General features: G+C 41.4%; 1 protein-coding gene across 2 annotated transcripts in view; it reads left to right on the top strand.

Moving 5' to 3' along the window:
* GAS7 (growth arrest specific 7) overlaps positions 1-22242 on the top strand; it is a 107388-nt gene extending 85146 nt beyond the window's left edge. For both annotated transcript variants that reach the window (XM_072881332.1, XM_072881333.1), the window contains exons 9-14: positions 1543-1621; positions 5641-5769; positions 7799-7922; positions 10376-10455; positions 12857-12955; positions 13690-22242. In XM_072881332.1, the coding sequence (XP_072737433.1) occupies positions 1543-1621; positions 5641-5769; positions 7799-7922; positions 10376-10455; positions 12857-12955; positions 13690-13803 (625 nt within the window). In that variant the 3' untranslated portion in view covers positions 13804-22242. The remainder of the gene's footprint in view (positions 1-1542; positions 1622-5640; positions 5770-7798; positions 7923-10375; positions 10456-12856; positions 12956-13689) is intronic.
* Positions 22243-22497: the final 255 nt, after the last annotated feature.

Here is a 22497-nt window from a genome sequence, read left to right on the forward strand (position 1 = left end):
CTAGGGAAGGAGGAGTTGGGAGCACTTATGTAGGTGAAACAATCTCAGGTTGTTTAGCTGTGATGAACACCATACTTGACTCAACTCATTGGAGCAGCGTCAGAGATTACAGATCATTATTTTGAAATTCCAGATGACAGGCAATTTTTCAGGCTATCAGGAAGGGGGCTACCTTTGACAAGGGGGTGGGGGAGAGAGAAAAGGAGCCAGGAAACTGTAGATCAGTCAGCTTTATATAACCTGTGCAAAGTGGTAGAATAAACCATCATGCTTTCTAGAAGCACTCAGCAGAAAACTAAGGTGATGAGCAATTATTGTGGATGCATACAGAACAAACAGTGTCAAACCAACCTAAATTCTTCCGGTGATGGAATAACAGAAGTCAGTATCATAGCTCTTAACTTCGTATAGCTTTTTGCAATGGGAGATTCTCGTAGGCAGGCAAAAGAAATGTGGCCTAAATAAAGCCTAAGGTGCAAAACTAGGTAAGAAATCATACCCCCTACTTAAAAAAAGTAAAGTGCAGAAAGTAGCTATGGAGTGAGATCCCATAAGGTTCGTCCCAAGTCCAGATTTTTTTCAGTGTTTTTGTTAATGGCTTATGATACAATAAATAATGGATTTACTGTAATCAGAGATGAGACAAAGCTAGGAGGGATGGTGTGTACAATTTGAAGAAAAGATTGCAATTCCAAATTATTTTGTTAAACTAGAGAAGTGAACTGGAAAAAATTAAGATGCATTTCAATGAGGACAAAGTACCAGGTTTTATACTTTCAAAGGATGTGAAAGATACAGTTACATAACAGTTTGTGGGAGAAGGATCTGGCTGTAGTGAATCACAAGCTTATTCATCAACAACTTCACGCTGTTGTCTAAAAAAGCAATCATACTGAGATAAGTAGAAGAAAGAGTGTCTGATATGAAATAATCTGTCACCAGTTTAGCAACTGGAAGACCTCTGCTGGAAGACGGTGTAGTTTTGGTTGTGATGCATTAAGAGGAATCTAGGCTGTTGGAGAGGGTCTAGAGGAGTGTACCAAAACTGTGGTCATCTAGAAAACAATTTGTCTGAAGGAAAAAGAAGATGGAGAAAAGACCTGGTAATTTTCAAATACTGAAAGGCTTCTCCGAGGAGAAGTAGAGTAATCTGTTCACCAGAGGTAGGGTGTAAAGTAGAAGAGGCAATGGGAAAACTGCATTGGGGAATATATATTTTAAGGATTAGAAAATAAAAACTTTGTTATGGTAAGGATAAGAAGTTGAAGTATCTTGCTTATGGAGACTGTGGTATCTCTGTAACTGGAGATCATTATGAGTAGTGTTTTCAAAGATCTGTTACATACAATGTAAATATAATTCTGCCTTGGTCACAGAGATCGGTTATCTTCTCAGATTTCTGCTATCACTTTTCCATGATTTTGCTGAGCATGATATGCTACAAAGTGTTGTGCCTTATCTATCTGACACTATCTGACAAATCTTGCTGGGAGGATGTGCAGAAGACAGGGCATTGATCATTGTCACTCTGTGTTCTTTCAGCACACTAGGAGAGGCTTGGGCTCAGCTAAAGAAGAGTCTAGCTGATGAAGCAGAGGTTCATCTCAAATTTTCTTCTAAGGTAAATAGTTCTTCCTTTTGCAAAGATTTTTGCTGTGTAATTGATGTGGATCTCCCTTCGGTGCTTGTTAGTTGGGAAAATACATGTGCATATGGTACAAATTTAGAAGAATTAATAAGTTGGTGAACAACTTTATTGAAACTCTGTCCATTCTTCCTGCCAAAATCATAGTTTATTTAATCTACCTGATGAGTAAGTTAAAACACATCTAGCCTTAATTTTTCATAAAAAAGAAGGAAAACTGATTCTAGAGATTATTCACCTAGGGCTCTAAGTTCCAGTCTGTTCAAGTAAATTTACCTAGAGCTTGTACAGATTACTTCTGTAGAGGAAGAAATAAAAAATAATATTTGGCTTCTCAACAAGAATCGACTGTATCTGTCTGCAAGGAAGAGAACCAAGACTCTGACTTCTTTGTATCGTTAGCGTTTCTGAAAAGTGCACTGAGAACTTACTTAATGTTATTTTTGGATCTTCTCTCAAGTGATGCCCAAGGAGATTTCTTGTACAAATTACGGTATTTATCTGGTTTTTTTCCACCACGTGACATACTCTTGCGTCCTGTAACATTATGTTAACCTCTGTGGGTGATCAAGTTCAATACAGTGGCAGATATCTCAACGCAGCAGCCATGTTCTGGAGGAAAATTATAGCTCTGCACTGTTTATAAGTGATTATGCAGAGGTTACTCAGGCAACCAGCCGCTGCCTTGGTAACCTGCTGCTCTGCTTCGAACTTCTACTTCAGGGCTGTAATTAGTGAAATACTTTTTACTCCCCATTGTCCTCCTGTATTGTTTTCCAAGAGGAAGAAATGTACCCTGGAGTGGTGTGTGCATGTAGGCAGGCAATGTATAGGGGCTCTTTCATTATTTTACTTTTCCTTAAACACTGCACAGAAGCTCCTGTAGCATCCTCTGAATTCTCCTTACTGTTCCTGTACCTGCTTTGGGAGTTCCTAGTTCCAGCTTTCTTTTATTGACAGAGTATGTTTTTAAACATATTGATTATTGCTATTACTTTCAGAGAAGTTATTCTTAGAAGTAGTAATTATATTTCTCGTTGATAGTTGAACAAAACCAGTCAGTGCTGGCACAAGCAGTCAGTACAGTGCAGAGCACACCAAGAATATTCAAACATAAACACCAGCCATGAAGACATTGAACAACTTCTGTGAGAGTCCTTCATGGCAGTGTTACGTTGGGGCTCACGAACAGATCGGAGAAGGTGACAGCACTCTCGGGGCACTTGGAACATAAAATATTATTACACTACTACTGCCTATGCAGACTGGCATGGCAGCTGTAGATACATGCACAGGAGGAATCTTTCAAGAAAGATGTCATGGCACTGAACCTCTTCTCTAGCTTTCTGATTGTCCTTTACTGAGCTCCAGGAGATGAGTTCTGCTGGAAGAGAAGTTGCACATGTGTTGTACTAGTTGAAGTCATGGTGTGCTGGCCTGGATATGATGGTGTGTTACCAGCCATTCTGGAAATGATGCTGAATGGAGCAAAGGAAAAAATTAGTACTTGTGAAATCAGAGGAATTTTTGAAGTGTGGTTTCTGATAACTCAGCTGTGTAGTTTCTCCAGCATCTAATACTATGATTAACCCTATGCCTCTGTCTTTCTGCCTAAGTCTCATACTGGTACAGAGATATGGGGTCTCTCTCCTATACCTGATAACTACTTTTAGCAAACTTCTTGAGATTTCAAGTTCTTCGTCACATCTCACCCATTCAGTGATGGGTAAGTGTCAGAGTTGTCTGTATACACTGGTGCTTTAAATCTCTTCATCTTAGGAAAGTAGTTTATGGTTTTTTCATCTATTGCATGCATTTGAAAGTCTTCTAGCAAGATCTTCTAGAAAAAAAAAAAAAAGAAGAAGAAATATGGCCAACTATAACGCAACACTTAAAAGTCTGGGTCATTCACATGTGAGTCTATTTTGATAGCTTATGGTACCTCTTGCAAGATGAAGGTTCAAGCAGGATAATGATGCTAGAGGAAAGATGACTGCCTTCACTGAGAAGTCCGCCTCTTTGATTCCCAGAACACAAAACTGGAGAAAGGAGTTGCCTTCTTTGCATTTTGCGCCTCCTGGTGATGCCTTTCCCATCTTTATGAGGATCTCAGAATTTCCCGTCCCATTATAAACCATGTGAAATAAACAAATATCTTTATATTAGGCAAGTAGAACTACCAGTGAAATGCTCTCCTGTTTGGTGTGTCCCTGGCCCTGGGGATTTTTATAAGGGTTTTCATAGCAATGCCTGCTTATGTCAGATGAGTCGGGTTGCCACCTCTTCCTCTGAGGATGATTGACTCATGTTGGGTCGTTTACCCAGGTTAATCTATTTATTAAGGGAGCAGTCTGAAGAGCATGCAGACTGTTTAGCTACTTCAAACTCAGTTGGACACAGACATCTTTATCAATTGTAATACATTGCCTCTGGTATTCACTGAAGCCATCCTGAACTTGTCTCTATTCCAGTTCTTGTTCCATTGAGCATTGACAATTCTTGTGGCACAGCTATCAGTTTGTACCTCTGTTCTTGAAAGAGCTTGTATTAACCATGCTGGACCACAGAGTTGTGAACAGGTCTTTATTAGCTTGCCTTCCTGATGAGACTGTCATAAAAATATTGTCCAGAATTTTCTAGTCCAACCCTCCCAGTTAGAGCAGGACTATCACCCACAGTGGATCAAATCAGCTACATCTTTGTCTAGCAGAGTCTTGAATATCTCTAAGGGCAGAGATTTCACAACCTCTCTGGCCAACCTGTTCCAGTGCCCAGCTACCATTCTGTTGATTTATTTTATTTTTTTAATTATATTCAACCTGAACCTCCCGAAGCTCAGTTGTCTGTTGTGACATTGCCTGGCCCTACAGAAGAATTTGGCTCTGTTACCCTTGCAGCTGACCTTCAGATAGCTGTAGGCCCTACTAGATCACCATGGTGCCAGTCTTCATCTGCCTAAACAAGCTCTGCTTTAGGCTTGTTTAACCTCTTTAGGATGTGTGCTGTAGGGCCTTGGCTGTCTTTGTAGCCTCTCTCCATTAAAAGGCTGTAGTGAGCTTGAATGAAGTTTCCTTCTCCATTAAAATAGCACTGGAGAAAGGCCGAAAATACTTGCTTTCAGGGACTGTTTGATACTGCTCCACTGTAGGCCATGTTAGGTGATTATGGACCCAACTCGCCTGCATTCATGGAGTCCAGCATCCCTGCAGGAGGGACAATAGAAAAGAAGTATTTGGTTTCTTCTGGGGAGGTGAAATATCTGTATCACTTCAGAGTACATTTTCTAGATGTCAGAACTGTATCAGAAGGCCAAAGAGCAATATGATACAAACTCTGTCAGAGTTGAGTATTACTGACTGTCAAGTCCTGCTTGTAAGAGATCAGTCACATATGCAGTCTTGATGGATCTCTCCTGAGTTCATTTCAGTGGTTTCTTGCCACTACTTAAAGCATTTCAACTAAATACACAGACTTCTCTTTAGGCTCCCTTATACTTGCCAGAAATAAATAAAGTGTGCCCTTATTGGATCTCTTCTCACTATACAAGAAACGCAGACGTGTCACCACAGTCCACCGACTCACCTTATTGCAGTCAGTGTTAGCGGCTTAAGTTTGTCTACTTTTTTTTTTTTAAAGCAAGTTGCATCAGTTAGGCCAGAATCAGAGCACCTCAAGTAGTGCTCTGGATATTGCCTGCAGTTGGATCTCATGTGTAAGAAGAGAGAGATGATTTAACAGGGAGAGAGGAAGACAAGATTTCTGTCCTTTTGCTCCCTTCAGTAAATATGCCCTTAACAGAGCTGACCTGCAAAGAGCTCTAAGTTTTGCAGTAGCTTCACTCAGAGCTCTCTTGGGGAAGAGAATTGTTGCTGTATGACGTTGCCTTTGGCTGCAGTGTTTGTATTGTTTCCTCTCTGTCCTGAGCTCTGCTCAGCAGAAGAGCCAGGAGCCCGGCTCCTCATTATTGCCATTTTTTCCTTTGTTTTCATTACCAGCTTCAGAGCGAGGTAGAGAAACCCCTGCTCAACTTCAGAGAGAACTTTAAGAAAGACATGAAGAAGTGTGACCACCATATTGCAGACTTACGGAAGCATCTGGCCAGCCGCTATGCAGCAGTTGAAAAGGTAGGAGAGGGAACAAACTGGAGAGTTTATGAGATACTGCTGGTTTGGACAGAAAAGGAGCTGCCCCATGAAAAGTTTCTGTTCTGCCACAAAGAACTGCAAAGGTTTCTGTTGAGTGCTTTCTGCTGTTAGTTATGCTTTGCCAGGCCCCTGATGTGGTTTGCTGCTTAGCTGAGATTTGGGAAACTGGGAACTACAGGCAGGGCTAATGTGTTACCGCTGACCTGGCTTTTTGTTTCATCCTCCCCTTCCCAATTTGGGACAATATATTTCTAATACATTTGGTGAAAATACTCCTTGCTCATGTGCATCTGGAATTCACATCTATTGCCCTCAAAATTTAAAAAACTTTTCCTTAGAATAGCAGCAGGATCAGGCCAAAGGTGCACCTGGCTCAGTATCCTCTCATGCAGTGGCCAAAAGCAGGTGGCCAAGGAAGGCAGCTCAAACCTGGCACGGCAAGTCACAAACCCTCTCCCAGTTCCCGTTTTCTGCGCCTCACAGTAAACATCCTCACCTGAAAAACCCAAACATCAGCAGCACCCTAGTATCAGGGGCTGTTTTAACATGAACATCCAGTAGGTAGCTGAGGTTGTGATTTAGGGAGAGTTATACCCACAAAAAGTGCGCTCTTAGCAGCAGCTGGCAGGAAACGGGATACCCATGCCTCGGCTGCCAAGATGTTTAATGCCAAATGGTATCCTCATGTGGTTTGCTCTTAGGTGTAAGTTGGAAAGGAAAATATCATGCTCAGTCAACCCAGAAGGTTGTTTGGGCTTTCATTAAAGATCAGAGTTAACATGAGAAAGTTCGCCCAGTGACAGAATTGATGCAGGATACGCAAGGTTATTAGATGGTGTGTATGCAGGGAAGGCATTTTTCTGCAAAACAGTAAGTTCTTCACAGTCCTATCTGCAAAGAAATACAGTACTCAGTAGGGATATTGAAAAGAATTAATTAGAATAGCCTTGAGAAGAGGGAATAAAAAAGGGAAAAGCTGGGTCTGCAGTGTGCCTGATGAAGCACACAGCTTCTCACCAGATTGCTTTCCTGCAGCTCCCTCTTGTGACCTGCCAAACCGAGCACAGGGTCTTTAAAACTGCAAATTGAAAAAAATTCAAGTAATGCCTCAAGAGCGTTGTAACTTGGAGGCTGGTGTGACTGTAGAAAACTGCAAGGTGCTAACAAATATAATAATCCAAATTTAGTTTTAAACACTATAACTGGATAAAGAACAAATATGACCTATTTTATAACAAGTCCATGCAAAACAAGTAATTTTTATTTTAGGTATTTAGGCAACTTCAGCAAATGAGGTGACAGCATGTATATGTGGTAATGATGTTTATTTGTTAAGACACTTTACTAATTTGCCTGTATATGTTCAGTAATGATACTGATAAATCAGATTTTAAAAGCCTGAAGAACTTTAAAGTAAAGTAATTTAAATAATCAGTTGTAACCAGGTCTCAGGTTCTTGATTTCTACAGTAAGAACTACTGTTGTCATGAACCTGAACTAGTTTTTCTGAAATAAGTCCAAAAGTTCCTATTGTTAGAGTTTCTGGTAAGTGTATACTGAATCCAGAAGGTACTTAAAAATAAATTTTGTAAGATACTTGAAATTCTTTCAACAATTTAGATCCTAAGAAAAGCAAATGGAAGAGGTGTCTTGCTGATGCTGATTAAGACATTTAGAAAAAGCTCCAGCTCCCCTTTCTTCCAGAAATAGTGAGAAAGTTACTAAGAAACATGAAAGTCTGATGACGCCTTTTGTACTGTGCCTTTCTAAGAACCTATGAAGAGTTCAGATGCATTTGCGATTTGTTGGTGACAACTTCTATATGGCGATAGGACACTTCTTTGAACACCACATGGTGTCCCAAGAACTTGAATCCCAGTTAGGACCCAGTTTTATGCAGAGTCCCTGACTTCTTACTGACAAATACTTGTGTGGAGTCATAGATGGCTGAAGGCAGCTGGCAGCTCTTTTCCTCTAAAACATGTGACTCTTCTTTATTTACTCCAAGGCCCGGAAAGCCTTGACAGAGAGACAGAAGGATCTGGAAATGAAAACACAGCAGCTAGAGGTGAAGCTCAGCAACAAGACAGAAGAGGAAATTAAGAAGGCGAGACGGAAGTCTACTCAGGCGGGTGAGTACCTGTGTCTGTCAGCGGCTGGAGGCAAGTGCAGCCCCACAGATGGCAGAAACAAGATGGGACCCAACTGCTCATCCACCCACGTGTTTCTTGGTTTTTAATATTGTAGCTACAAAGTCAAAGTGAACCATGCTACAGATCTGTTTGGTATTAAATCCTCTCAAGAAACAAGCCCAGTTTTTCCAAGTCAGACGTCACAAAATGATGATTTTGATAATTGGGGTGAGAACAGTAAAAGGACAGTGAATTGTCATTTTGTTTTGTGAAAATGTGCTGAGATAACTGAATGTTTTTGAAACTTTCAAAGTCAGATTCAAAGAAGCTCAGCTGAGGATGTTTCTTCCTTAAATCATAGTTTCTTCCTTGGTTCTTTCCTAAATCACAGTCACCCACAACTGTGTGGGTGCCTATTATGCTTCCTATTACTGTCTTTTTCCTTGAAAGTGAACTTTCTGTCTTTTTTCCACTGCTACTCAGTGATTAAATTGATTTCTGTTCAAGGGATACTGAGGATATAGTAGTGTGTTCTATATTGTACTAGGACACAGCTACTTGATGTGACCTATGCATGTTTTACAGAGGCTCAAACCACTTTTACAGGATCCATCAGGAACTGTCTTTCTTGAGATTTGCAAAGCTGGTATGTGCAGCTCTGTTAGTACCTTCGCTGAAAATATGTTTTAACTAGGGCTTCCATGTTTCATCCCTTCATAGGTCCATTCCTTGGCAGAGTGGTCCTTTGTAGTTCTGAAGCTTTTAAAACTTCAGGATAGCCTGTCTGGGTTTTGAGGAGCCTGAGAAGAGTCATTCACAGTGTGACCATGTGTATAGGCAACCATTTGAGGAGAAACAAAAGTTACGTGTTAGTGACAGGAGGCTCCATGAGAAATGCTCTTTATCCATCTGCAAATTCACAGCCTCTCTGTGTTCTCTTGGGTCCTCAGAAATTAATTGTAATAGATACTTATTGAACAAGCAAGGGAGAGCTGAAGATCAGATGGGAGTAACCCAGAGTTGGTGTGAGTCTCCCCATCGCTCTCCCCCACTTTGTGCCACTGTTACGGTGTGCGGCAGGGGAGGACTTGCTCCATCCCTCTGCAGGTAGTGCTACCCAGCAGCCCAGCTGGGGCGCTTGCGATGTGCACAGCAGCAGGATGTAGTGATCTAGCTTTGAAGTGAGACCTGCTCCAAGAGGATGATCAGACTAGAGAGCTCTAGACCAGATCCCTTCTATGATCCCACCGGTTACTGATAACAAAGCAGTGGTGTTGCTTTCTGCTCCCAGTTCATGTGTTTCATGGCTGAACAGTGGCTCAGATTCACTCGGGTGGGCGGAGGGTAACCCCAAGTCAAATAGCTCCCGAGGAGCCTCCTGGAGTGTGGGAGCCACTAGTTCAGACTTGTCATGTCAGACTAGGCATCCCCCGTCTGGGTGGATAAGCTTATTGCTGAGCTTTAAGCCCTGAATCCTGGTTTCTTCATAGAGTTTGGTTGCCACCCCAAGTTCTAAGTCCATGAGAGACTTCCAGATGCATTTACTTATTTGACACTTGTTTGGTGCATGGAGTCCTGTTCTTAAAGCTTGATTCGTGCCCGGTTTACGTATTAAAGACCTTTTTGCACCTAAAAGACCAGGATTAATTTGATGCCTGGACCTAGGCATCAAACCATTAGGGAAATCATAACTGAGCCTCATTTAAAGAAGAAAGAGAATTTACTAGCTGGAAAGCAATAATCTCTGGGACATCCTTTCCAGATTTTCCACCCACCTTTCCCCCTCTGTCAGAGCAGAGTCCTGCGACAAAGGAAAAAGTGAAATAATCGCAGCTTACTCTGTTACTGCCCTGAACACAGGAGGAAGCCAGAGATCAACTGGAGTTGGGCATCTTCAGAGGCTGGAGAATGCATAAGTGTGCAACTGGGTTGAGGTTGCAAATAAGTGTCCCTTGATCTCAGACAGCTTGAGCCTGATGCTTCACTCCCGTTTTAAAAAGACCTATCTTAGAATGCAGTCTCACCTACAGAGTGCTACCCTGCAGCTCAATAATTCTTTATTATCGATTTCCCATTTTAATTATTTTGTTTTTCAGATACAACTTTCTGTCTATGACCATTTTATTTTTTTAACTGAAGTAACTTGCTTTCATAGTTCTGGTCATTTTGTAAAATATTACTTAATGTTCATATTTTCCTTTTTAAAATTTTGTCTTTCCCCCTCACTCTTTCTCACCCTAATCACTTCATCTTTTACCACACATCAAGTGCATGCATTTTGTTGAAATTTTGTTGCACCTAACAAATACCATGTAACAGAACTGCCTTTAGCTCCACCAGGACTGACCTTCAAACCCTCTGGGTCTGTCTACAAAACCTGAACTGCAATTTCCTTCTAAGCTCCATAACACTGGCTAGAGAAGACTAATGTGTTGCTATCTTGAACTTTTCAGGAGATGACCTGATGCGCTGTGTGGATCTTTACAATCAAGCCCAGTCCAAGTGGTTTGAGGAAATGGTGACCACCACTCTGGTATGTAACTCTGTGTAGCATCTTACATATATATTATGTATATAGGGCACATTGCAAGATTGTAATAGCGTACAACATTCATCACTCACAGCTAGTTACAGTGCAAAGCAGTGGGAAAAATTGGATGATAAATCTCCTATTGTATTTCCCGGTCTCAGTTCTAAGAAAAACTCATATCATTAGGGGAAGGAAGAAATAATTGTTTCTTTGCAGAAGGCATTAAACCAGTTCAGGGCTTCTCAGGGGCCAGAACGCTGGAATTGTCCCCAGGAAGGATGAAGTAATGCACAAGGAAGACATGGAAAAACGTGATAAATCACTGAATCCATTTATACATTAATGAATTTTTGTATTCCATGATTTTACAATTTCTTCATGATGCCAGCTCAGAAGAGGCATGCTTTAATTGCCTATTGTTCTGTTTCTCTGAAGATAACACAGCTTACAGTATTTACCCTAAGGGAGTATACCTTTGGGGTTAGTCACCAAGATGCCAAGATACAGCTTTGATGTGCTGTATTCCTTGACATACCTGTACTGTGGCTTTAGGGCTCCTCCCTCATGTCATTCCTTAGAGCCCTTCTGGACAACAGCCAGTTGCTTTCAAAAGTCGGAAATAAAAATGTCTTTTGCATGTGTTTTTCTCATTGGACAAACACAAAACTGTAAACTCATCCTAATAAGAAGCAGGGTAATAAATTGCTCAGCATTTGGAAGTGTGTCAGTGCAATATTTAAACTGCAGTAAATAAATAAAGGCAGATGGATGAGTGGAAAACCAGGAGGCAGATATCTTCCCAAAAGCAGAACAAGAGAGAAAAAGTTGGCTGTTCTACACATAAGGAATCTGATTCTCCTCTCACCTTCACTGGTGGTTTCTCACTGATGCAAATGCCACTGACCATCAGTGCCACTGTGTCCACGTACAGCCAGGTATATGTTAGCTGCATATTTGCTTCTGGAGAAGTACAACTCCGAAGTGCTCTAGTGCTCTAGCTCAAGAGAGAAGTAATAGCCTGCAGGCTGCACAGCAGGTTTGTCAGTTGTGAAACTCACGCTGAGAAGCATTGGAAGGTAAGTCTTGGTATACACAAATATAAAATCTAAATTGAAAAACAGTCTGCATCTGATCAGCTCAGATACAGATGAGTTCATATGCAGCACAAAGTCGAGAGAGTCAAGGTCTGAAGATTTGTGTTTCCTTGCGTACCTTCCTGCCTGAAGCGTCTGCTGCAGATACAATGCACATTCTGTGTATGGTGTGCTTACCAGCACTAGCACGCTGAGTTCTGCATTCTGGTCCTGCGCATCTGTGCCCTAAGTAAGGGAGTCTGAGTTCAAAGTGGGCCATTTTTTCCGTAAGGGCAGTACATCAACCAGCAACAGCAATAGGAGTTCAGTCTATTTCAGTCCTGTCCATACCGTAAGCTCCTTTGCTCTTCTTCCTCCCCAGGCAGATAGTCTGCCACCTGGGATTTTTGTGCTGTGATGAAGGATCTGTTTCCCAAAAGACATTCAACAAATTGCAGATAGCACAGGGAAGGCAGTGTAGCAGCCTGCCTGCTTGTACGTGTTCAGGTTGCACTCCACCATGATGCCCAGTAAGTGGACACCAGAAGTGCCCTCTGACGGCATGTTTTTTAAGATCTGGCCCCATTGATGTTCCTGTGAATACAGAGCTTTCTAGTGAAACAGCAAAGTCCATTACAGTGTATGTTTTTAAAGGCAGACTTCCACAGCACGCTGCTTCCAATGCTGCCGCTCAGATGGACAAGGAGGGACTAAATGCAGATTTTGGGGTATAATATCAGAATCCAGGAGAAGAGGGAGGCAGAAAAAATCAGGAGGAAAGCTAGAAATCACCTGCCTTTTCAACTAAAGCGTTGCTGGCGTCTGCTTCCTGCCAGCTGAGCGAGGTGGAGACTTGTCCCAGATCATAATCTGGTGAACAGATAAAAGTGCTCTTACAGGTGTCTGGTTAGACCGAGGGTAGTCAGGCCCTCTGAGCCATGCACCCCAACACAGTCTCCTGCTTCCCCAAGGAATCACTGTAACTTCTCGAGCTAGCAACAAAGCATACAAAGCTTCTTGCAGAAAACAGATTCCCTCTTGCTTGCAGCGTCCCTGAAGACAGTAGCTCCTCTCTCTGCCTTGGTTGTCTGTTTTGGAAAGGTTTCAACCTTCATTTCTGTTGTTAGGCTCAGGCTGTAGTGACTTCTGTTGCTTGCTGTCTCTGGTCCTTTGCAAATCAGAGGAATGTGCAACCACAGAGTTCAGCTCCAAAGCACGACCCTGAGGTAGTATCGCACTGACTGGCAACCTTTTGGCAACCATCATCCTTTCTCTGGGCCTTCAAGCTCAGCTTCCAAGAAAAATATGGACTTGTTTTTCTTCATGTCCAGGAGCTTGAGAGACTAGAAGTTGAAAGGGTGGAGATGATTCGGCAGCATCTTTGCCAGTATACACAGCTGCGGCATGAGACAGACATGTTCAACCAAAGTGTAAGTCTGCTTTTTGTTCGGTCCCTTTGGTCTTTACTGCACTTCACCTGAGCAGAACGGTCCCTATCCTGATCTGACTGACCTCTGATGGAGGAGATGTGAAGGAGATGTGAAAAGTGTATGTGGTCAGCTTGTTAGTTTGCAGCAGTACTGTACTGCCACCTTATAGTCCTGCTCCCTGATGCTGGGTACATTTCATACTGCTGGATCACAGCTTTTTGCTGGGGGAGACACAATGAATTGAATTACATTTGGCCAGCATGCGCCATTATTAGCTCTCCCAGCATGATGCCCTACTCCTTGAGGTCATGTATACTTGCAAGGAAGATGGTAAATAGTTTCACTGTTGGGGGAGGGTGGATATATTTTTTTCTTATTAAAAAACTGGCTAGTTTTGAAGTATTAAAATAGGGGGGATGTATGCTGACCTCAGTACATGGTTGTATTTGGTGTAAGGTACAGATTGCAGGACAGGAGTCAGAGACTGACTGGCCAATGCCTGGCGTAGGAAGCCTGTCTCTGCTTGACGTTAAAAGTCTGCCTCTTCTCTGCTTCCCGCTATGAGGCTTCACATTCAGATCTGGCTGTTGTCCACTGAGTCTCGCGTACGTGCAGTTCTCACTTGTCTGCAAATGCAACGTAGGCGTCCCATAGCTGCTCTACGCTTCAGAGCAATGACTGTCTGTGCTTGAAATGCGCCCTTGACATTTTGATTCTTGTTTTGTTCGTTTTAGACAGTAGAGCTCGTGGATCAGTTGCTTCGGAAAGTGGATCCTGCCAAAGACAGGGAACTGTGGGTAAAAGAACACAAAACTGGAGATATCCGACCTGTGGACATGGAAATATAGACTGATCTGTAGTTGTATGTGATGAGTCCACTGAATTAACCAGGCTAATGTTTGTTTTTTAAGGGTCAGAAGAGCGTAGGGAAAAGGTTGTTCCACTCCAGACACCTTGTAATTTATGCCTGTACAGGCTATCTCTGTTACATTTAGTCATTAAAATGGTCCTCATTGTGCTAAGCCTTAAGCACCAGACATTCCAGGGTGAAGAAACCAGATGTGTGCTTCCCACCAGAGGTTCCCAATTGCACGCAGCTTCCAGAAGAAATCTGCTTTCTGGTACAGAGAGAGCTCTGTTCTTCAGTGACTTTGTGCTACATCCCTTGCATGACTATCTTTATACTGTATGTTAGAACAACCATGCAGTGAGCCTCTGGCCAGCAAGTAGATAACTGTTTGAACATGATGCAGGAGGCAAGGAAGTCCTGATCATGAATCCCAGGTCTGTCACTGACTGCTTTCGTGGCCACAGGCAAGTCAATTAACTTTTCTGGCTCCCCATCTATAAAACACACGTATCTCACAGCAATGTTGTGCGAATACATTTATTTCATAGAACAGTTTCCCACCATGGCAGTGAAGTGATGGCCCTTCTCCCAAACTCTATGGAGAAGACTCCTCTTCTTCCTGTTCTATACTCCCTCTCAGGGATACATAAACCCATTATCATCATTATTTCTGTTCTAGGCCAATCAATAAGGTTGAAAGTGTTACCATCACCGTTATTTATCAGGAAAGACTTGGTCGTGCTATACCTACCTCATTAGCTGTCTGAGTGCCCTCAATGACAGAAAGAGGTTATATACCAAGGAATAAATGAGATGTTCAAAACCTTTCCTGCTTATGCAAGATGTTTTCTCGCAGAATCTCCTTAAAGACAGTCCTCTAACATTTTATTTGCGATCCACGTTTAAATTGCCCTTTGTTGGTTCCTTCAGGTGAATATCACAGCCTTTAGGTATCTTTAATTACCAAGTTTGTCCAGCTAAATTGTGGAGTTTATCTTTTTAGAGCCTGATTTTCAAAGGTGCCGTGAATCTGTGATGCTAGATTGCATTAAATGTAGATGTAGGTGCCCAGCACTTCTGCACCATCAGATTCTTAACCTTAGGTTTTTCCTTTGTTACCTTTACTGCAAACTACCAAAAATTCAACACTGCTCTTGGCACATAGTGTTATGTAGTTTGGAGACTGGTTTTGAAAAGATATTCATTTTCTTCTCCTGCTGTTATTTCTGATTGATTATTCAGTGTTGCTGTTAATACGTTTTTCAGCATTTCATACAATGCCAAGATTCTTAAGATTCTTGCTTTAGATCCAGCAGAAACCTTGATTCTCACCACTGTGGCCTTTACTCAGCGTTTACTGTGTTGTTATCTACAATTTCCCAAACCGTACTATTTCATTTGATCCACAGTTATGCTCCACTTTATCTTATTGTTACCATCCTTTTTTCCCCAGCACCAAAACTGCATCCTTCTTTGGTTCTATTCAAGCTTTTTGTTCACCAGCCTCAAAGTGCTGTGATTCAATCATTGGGAATTTTTACTATTCCCCTTTACAAATACAAACTGAGACAGAGAAGTCTTATCTGAAACACATTTTTAATATTGCTGCAGTTATTATTTTTCTGGTTTGTTATTTCAAACTGAATTCTGTTGCATTTTCCTATTGTTCTCAACCATCTCTTTACCAGTATAAATTCGTTCCTATCTTACAAATGCCTCCACAACCCACTTCTCTGCTGCATCATTAACCTTTATAGACCTTTGCACGTTGGCAGGTGCAATGCCATGACCACTGCATGCTCAGGATCACTGTTCCTGGTGTGACACCTCCTGTACTGCACTTCCATTACACATTTCTGAATTTGTGACTACTATTTTATTCTCGGTGTTGGAAGCATCCATCACACTGTTATGTGAGTCTCTCCTAAGTTCCTGCAAAGACCATTGCAATACAAATGAAACATTGTTTGCCTGAGCGTCGCATGGTCCTTGAGCTCAGTTAGAGTACATACACTTCCCTTAGACTCCTCTTCTGCTGCTCAAGCAGGGAAGTTTCGTGATGATCTCTCTTTTTCAGTCTTCCTATTGATTCACTCTCTGTCCTATTAATTTTTTTGGCATACCAATGTACACTTTTCCTATCTCTACCATGCACTTTGGAGGACAGGCACTTTTTAAAAAAAAAAAAAACAAAACACAGGTGCAGGTGAGCTTTCAAAACTTCAATGGCCAAAAATAACTGGAGTACTTAAGAGCTGCATCTCAGGTTGACCCCTGTATTCTAAGCTGAATTGTAAATTAAAATGAGCAATCTTGGTGACACCTCACCGCAATCTTGGTGACACCTCACCACATTCTTGTTTTGATTGCAAAACCAAGCTAGTTGTGCACTTTATTCTCCTTAATAAATATCTGAAATAATCTGTTATCAACTACACTTTATTTTTCCTATTTCTTTAAAGATGTTTTTTTAAAAATAACAAGACCTAAAAATAAAAAGACCTATTTTGGTCTGGAAATACTGTCCATTAGCACAGGTTTCTCTGAGGACTGAAATGTATTTTGGTTCCTCAACTAAGGTGTATTTAAGCTGCTCTCAATTCTCTGCTGTATTTTCTGGTAATTTTTTTTTCCCTTTTGTTTTATTTCCAGACAGTTTTCCTACTTCTAGTTTTTGGTCCATTTGAAATGTTGCAGGAATGTGTGAGCTGCACAGAACGATAATTCTCTTGATGGAGTCTGTACCTCTTTTGCACTTCAATAATCTGAGGAGAGCACTTGTACCTGGCTGTTAATCTTTACCAGGTCCAGCAAGCTCTCGAGTGGTGCTGCTCTGCAATGGGTGACATGCTTCCTCTACAACAAGACTCATCTGTCATTGGTGGAAATGTTAGGGAAGTTTTGCTGTTGCTTGTAGACAGTTTCCAGCTTATTTCCTGCAAAAGATGATATTCCCTTGTGATACGACACTACAGACAGTGGGATCAGTGTTACCTAGCTCATTCACTTCTCTGCCTGATGGATCCTGGACAGTGTGATGCCTTACAAGTCAGGGAGTGCTGGAGCCGCTGTGCTTCTGAACAGACAGCATCTTCAAAGAAGGTGGTGGCATGTTTGAAGGGAAGCATGACCACCTGCCCTCGTGTTTGTTCCTAACAAGGTAACTTTGGGAGTTTCAGCATTGCTCTATTCATCTTTTATTGAGTTGCAAAAATGCAGTTGAACCCAGTCTTTCCTCATGCTCATCCTAAACAGCTTATTCTCCAGAGCAAGATCAAGCTTCGTGTTACGTTAAAAGAGCTAGCATATGAAAAGCATGATGCTGCTGCAATGGGACCGATTAATAGGAATAGCAAAGTAAGTCTCTTGCCTCCATAGGTACTGAGCTTAAGGGTCATCTCGCTTCATCTGTCAGGTGGGCTTTTACTATTTTAGTCACTACAGGTATCAGTCTTTTTTTTGTTGAGTGACAAGGCTGTCTTACATCTTCATATGGCTCTGTGGTCACAGAGCTGTTTGCTTTCACCTGAAGAGGTACAATTAGTGGGAATTTGCCTCTGGTTCTTATCTGGTAGCTCTGCTTGCCCAGGTCTGTGTTTCAGGAGTCCTGCCGCTCCTGCAGAGCTCCCTCTTTGTCTAAGCGATGCTGTCACATACTTGTCTCGTGCTGTCAAGACTCTGGTTCCATGGCGATCTCTGCTTCAGCCAGAGCCTTTTGGCCTTTGTCTGAGCTCAAGGGTTTCATGAATTCCTATGGCTTTGAATCCATTGGGTGTCCTGACTCCAGTGCCAGAGCTGGTGAGGTGCTTACCAGCTGTAACCTTAGCTACCGTACAGAATGAGAACATTTTATTCATCATCCATACCAGCCTGCCTATGTCTTCAAAGCCATCTTCTGGCACAGTTTACTCAATAGAGAGTCCTTGTTGGAAGTCTTTCTCTAAGGTATTCTTTCAGCTTATTTCCTAACAGAACTCATTCTGGATCCAGTGCTGTTGGCTGATCCCTGTTGGAGTTAATGAGCTGAAAGCAACGAGTCCTTTACTACGTGGGCCAAGTTCACTTTTCTCCCATCACTGGCAAGACTCCAGTTGCTTTCACAGAGCAACATCCAAAAAGGCCTAATTTTCAGATTTCCAATCTGCTCCAGATTCACTCATGTCTGTAACTCACATTTCTTCATCACTTCTATGTGTTGAACATCTTTTGAAAGACTTAAGTTGTTCCCTTATAGGAATGTTATTTCATTATTTGACACTGAGATCTTTAGAGATGGCTTTAATTTTTTTTTTATGTTAAAATAGTGTAACAGCAGTGAAAGTCATATGGAAATCACTGTTATGTTTCTAGAATACTTTTCCCCTTCTGCAGCCCTGCCTGAGCTGCTGTGGGGTAGCTGTGCTCCCCCTCATGTTGCACAGTTACAGTAAACACTGAAATCGTTCTTCCTTTCGTGCATACCAGGCAGCATACAAACTTGTGCTCTGGTTCTCTTTACCCTTTATGCATCTGTGCAGTTTTGTGCTGCAGAATGAGCTGCTTTTTGTTTAACTGACAGCCCCATGCTGTAATGTCAGTGTGTGTAGCTGTCTTGTGACAGTGAACTGCACTCAGATCACTTCTTTGGGTTTTTTTGATTTTTTTTTTCTCTTAACAGGAATTTTCTGTAAAGCATTCACAGGAAACTTTTACATGCTCAGTAGCAGTCATAATTTCTCAGACCTTCCCAGAACCTCTTTACATTTGTCCCTGTTTTTAATGTCATTATGTAAATGTTTGCTGCAAGTTAGGCTCTTTCTGTAGAAATGTGCACTTCACCTGCTCTTTGGAAGCGCTCGGCACTCAGAGATTTCTTGGAACACAACAGGGAGCATGTAGGTGATAAGAGACTTTGAAAATCAGGCTAACAAATAGAAATGCACAGGCCTCTTTTTTCCTTAGTCACTGAGTACATGTATAAGGTAAACATTAAGAAATTAGAACCTCAAATACTTAATGTATAAGACGTACCTGCTATACGTGCAGTTCCCAGCAGCTCCACAAGTGACCCTGTATCAGGCTGTGGTAGGAGCGCAGCTCTAGAGCATGGGCCTACAGCTCAGCTTCTGATGCAGCTGTAAAAACCCAAATCCAAAATTAAGTGAAAAAGTAGCTCTGCCCATCTATTACTTCAGTCACACACAGGGAGAAAAAGAGCACTGCTTACCCAGGTGGGTCCTTCACTATCAAGCACCTTAAGAAATCCAGACCAGCACCTTGAAGGTCCCCCTGGAATGAGTAGATGTGACTTCTTGGTGTGATCAATTGATTGTTTCCTTCTGAATTGAAAACATATTTGCTATTTTATAGTAGCTAGTGTGCTCTTTTGCGCTAGTGCAGCCTGCTGGGTCTGTCCCCAGAGATGGCAGTCAGAGTCTGGTGTCCTGGAGGCAATCCTGGTCACCCTTACATTTCCGCTTTGCGAGAACTAGGTCTTCAAAAGGTAGTGTCAAAAAGGCAGTTTTCAAAAGAATGAGCTTTCCTGATCACAGACCTTTCTGGAAAGTCTGTAGGATTTTTGCTACCCAGCTTGTGTTGAAATAGGAGAATGAGGTCCCAGAGGTTGCTGAAGCGTTGCTGTGAATGGTTCTTCCTGTGTGGGCATTCCTCCTGTACTTGTACAGTGGTAGGGAATGGCTGACAGGCATCCTTCTTTGCACAGCAGAGGTGTCTGACATTTTACCAGAGGAGCCTGCTGCTCATGTTTAACTTAAGCAGGTGGGCAATAGTGACAGGCAGATCCAAATTAAAAACAGACACATAGGGCAGGAAAATATTTAGCTTCCCCAGTGGCATTTGAGCTTCTCAACACGAGGCACTCATCTCCCTCAGACCCTGACCGGTCCAGTAACAGGCTCATCGCTTTCCGAATTCTGCTTAGCACATGAAAATCAGTGATGAAATGTTCCCTTGTATCTATGGCTTGATACAGGGCTCTCCAACTAGCACCTGGTTGTGCCAGCAGGAGACCAGTATGTGGCAACGCCACACTGGTGACTACAGAATGGCTTTTGGCATTTGGCAGCGTTGTGATGTCCTGCACCCTTGCACTGAACTGACTGTAAGTCAGGCAGAGACGTATCAAGCCTTGCGTGCAGGTATCGTCCAGGAGCTTGGAGCACACAGTCTTTTTGTTGCATAATGGTGATGAAGTCTTTCCCGTCAGCAAATCCTTGTCTTTTCCTGAGAAGCACTATTGTATAAATAATATTCATTATTTTGTCTTATAGTAGATCTTATTCATATAAATGTGCATCTTTCAATTCTTATTTTTTCCTCTTCATTGTTACTGTAGCCAACCCTCCATTACTGAGATATACCAGTTTTCAGAATCTTTTGTTTAATTTTGAATTTTCATAGAACATCTCTGTTGCTTTAATGTGCTGACCAAACTTCATGCTTTTGGATATTTTCTGACAGTGGTAAGTGCATGCTTTTTGGAGGGGTTAGTTTAGTTTTTGTTTTGGATTTTTCTTATCAGCCACCGGGTTTGGAAGTGCAATGACTCCTTTTTGTGCTAGTCACAGTTTATTTGTTCTTCCTGGACATTTTTTCTGAAGGGACCAACACATAGCACAATTTGACTTAAATTTCTAATCCCATGCATTCCTCAAGGCAAAAACCTTTTGTGCCTAATGATGCATCTGATTCTAAGAATTGTACATGGATAAAATCTTTCATAGACCAATAAAAAATAAGTCTTAGGTTAACCGCATAATAATTACAGAAAAAATATATAAATTTGAAACATTCAAATTTAATTCCCTCAACTTACATTAAGTTGAACTATTTCAGGTGTGTCGTAAGAGACAAACTCAGTGGATATTCAGAACAAAAGCTTTTCAGCTGCTGTATTCAGGTTCAGTGAGTGGACAAGACTATAATTTTGAATATATGCAGTCTTTCAGGGCTACTGATTTAACAAGTAACTGAGTAATGGCTTGTATCACAACCCTACTAAAATTCTGCTAGTAGTTCCCCTTGAAGTGCCTCTTTAAATTGTATCTGCTACAAGCATGTAAAATACAGAGATTCACCCTACAAATTTCAAAACTCAGGAGCAGCCAGTATGCACAGATCTGTGCAGGATTCTCAACCCTCCTTCCTTGTGCACTCTTCTAGGACATCCACATATCAAGTAGACCTGCCTTTGTCTCACTGATCATTTACTGTCCAGCACAGTCATCCTAAATTCTCAATGCTGAAAATGGAGTAGGAAATGTTAGACTTAAAAGCAACTGCATTGAAGGAGTGTTGCTAACCTAATCTTCTGACACATCCTTCAGTATAGGAGTCTCAGTAGAATAAGCAGGGAATTCTGCATAAAAACAGTTGAGTAAGTGGCATTTGGGGCCTAAGTAGGCCTTTATTGTGTAAAATAAAAAAACTTGACTTGTTTTTTTAAAGCAGTTGCTGAAAATAAATTTGCTGGTACTGGAAGTCTAAAGCTTCCAAAATAGTGATTTCGAGGATCTCATATCTGCATGACATGACAATCTTAGTAATTTGAATTTGGGAACGCTTGACCTGAAATCCCTTGTTCCTTTGGAGTTTTTTGATGTGATGGCTGAGATTTTCAGAATAGCCTAAGGAATTTGGATGTCCATTTACCATTCTTTTACTCCAGCAGGTCAAAAACACTCTTTAGGGACAGCAACCTCTATCCATTATGAAAAAAGCAGGTACTAGTATTGGACAAATATTTTCTTCTTCTCCTCCTTAGATGGTTTCCTTTCTTTTGGCAGCCCAAGACTGTGAAAAATCCACCGAACAGTTTTGCAGACATTCTAACAGCAGGGATTCAAAGGAGGGCCAGATCACCATACACTAAAACAGAGTTTTCTACTAAAATAAAGTTGCTTATTTGGTCCTTTTTGTGTAACTTTTGCTAAATATTTCTAAATTTCTAGGAAAGTTGTCTTTTGCCAGTACTAATGACTTATTTTTAAAGATGTTTAACCAAAATTTTATAACTCTCCATAAATTTTGGCTGAATAGACCCCTTAAATAGTTTATGTATCATGCAGCCTCTGTCTGGGTAACTAGTAAATCTTGGATCATTGTGCAAATTATAGGATGGTGTTTGTTCCATAAGGATACATGAAGGAATCACTTACTGAACTTATGAAGTTGAATGCAGAAAAGATTTAAGGGGCAGATCTTCAGCTCGGGTAAACTGGCAGAGTTCGGTGGAAGCTACTTTATGTCAGCTGTGGATCTTGTCCTTCAGTGTTGAAGGCATTTCCTATACATAATTTTTCTGTCTTACTGTAAAACAATTTCATATGGTTAAACTGTATTTTCCTATATTGTTCTGCAAGTTTATATGCACCACCACAGTGCTCATCTCATCTCCTGTAAAATAAACTGTACAGAGACACATTGAGCATGGAATTGTCTTTACCCAGTTGCTTTTTCTTCTACCAAAGCCACACACCTTTTGAATGCAATATCATCAAAGAACACTTGGGGTGCCATATGCACATGTACTGCTTTGTTGATACCAGCTTAGTGCAGCTTGAATTTACAATCACATCACTTGGGTGTAATCTACTTACCCTTTTCAGATCTTTGCATGATATTCAGATGAGTACAGTCCCTAAAATTTCATTTTTATTAGGAAATCAATTTAAGAAACACCTGTAGTTAAGTG

Source organism: Ciconia boyciana, chromosome 16 (genome assembly GCF_034638445.1).
Source record: "Ciconia boyciana chromosome 16, ASM3463844v1, whole genome shotgun sequence".
Taxonomy (NCBI): domain Eukaryota; kingdom Metazoa; phylum Chordata; class Aves; order Ciconiiformes; family Ciconiidae; genus Ciconia; species Ciconia boyciana.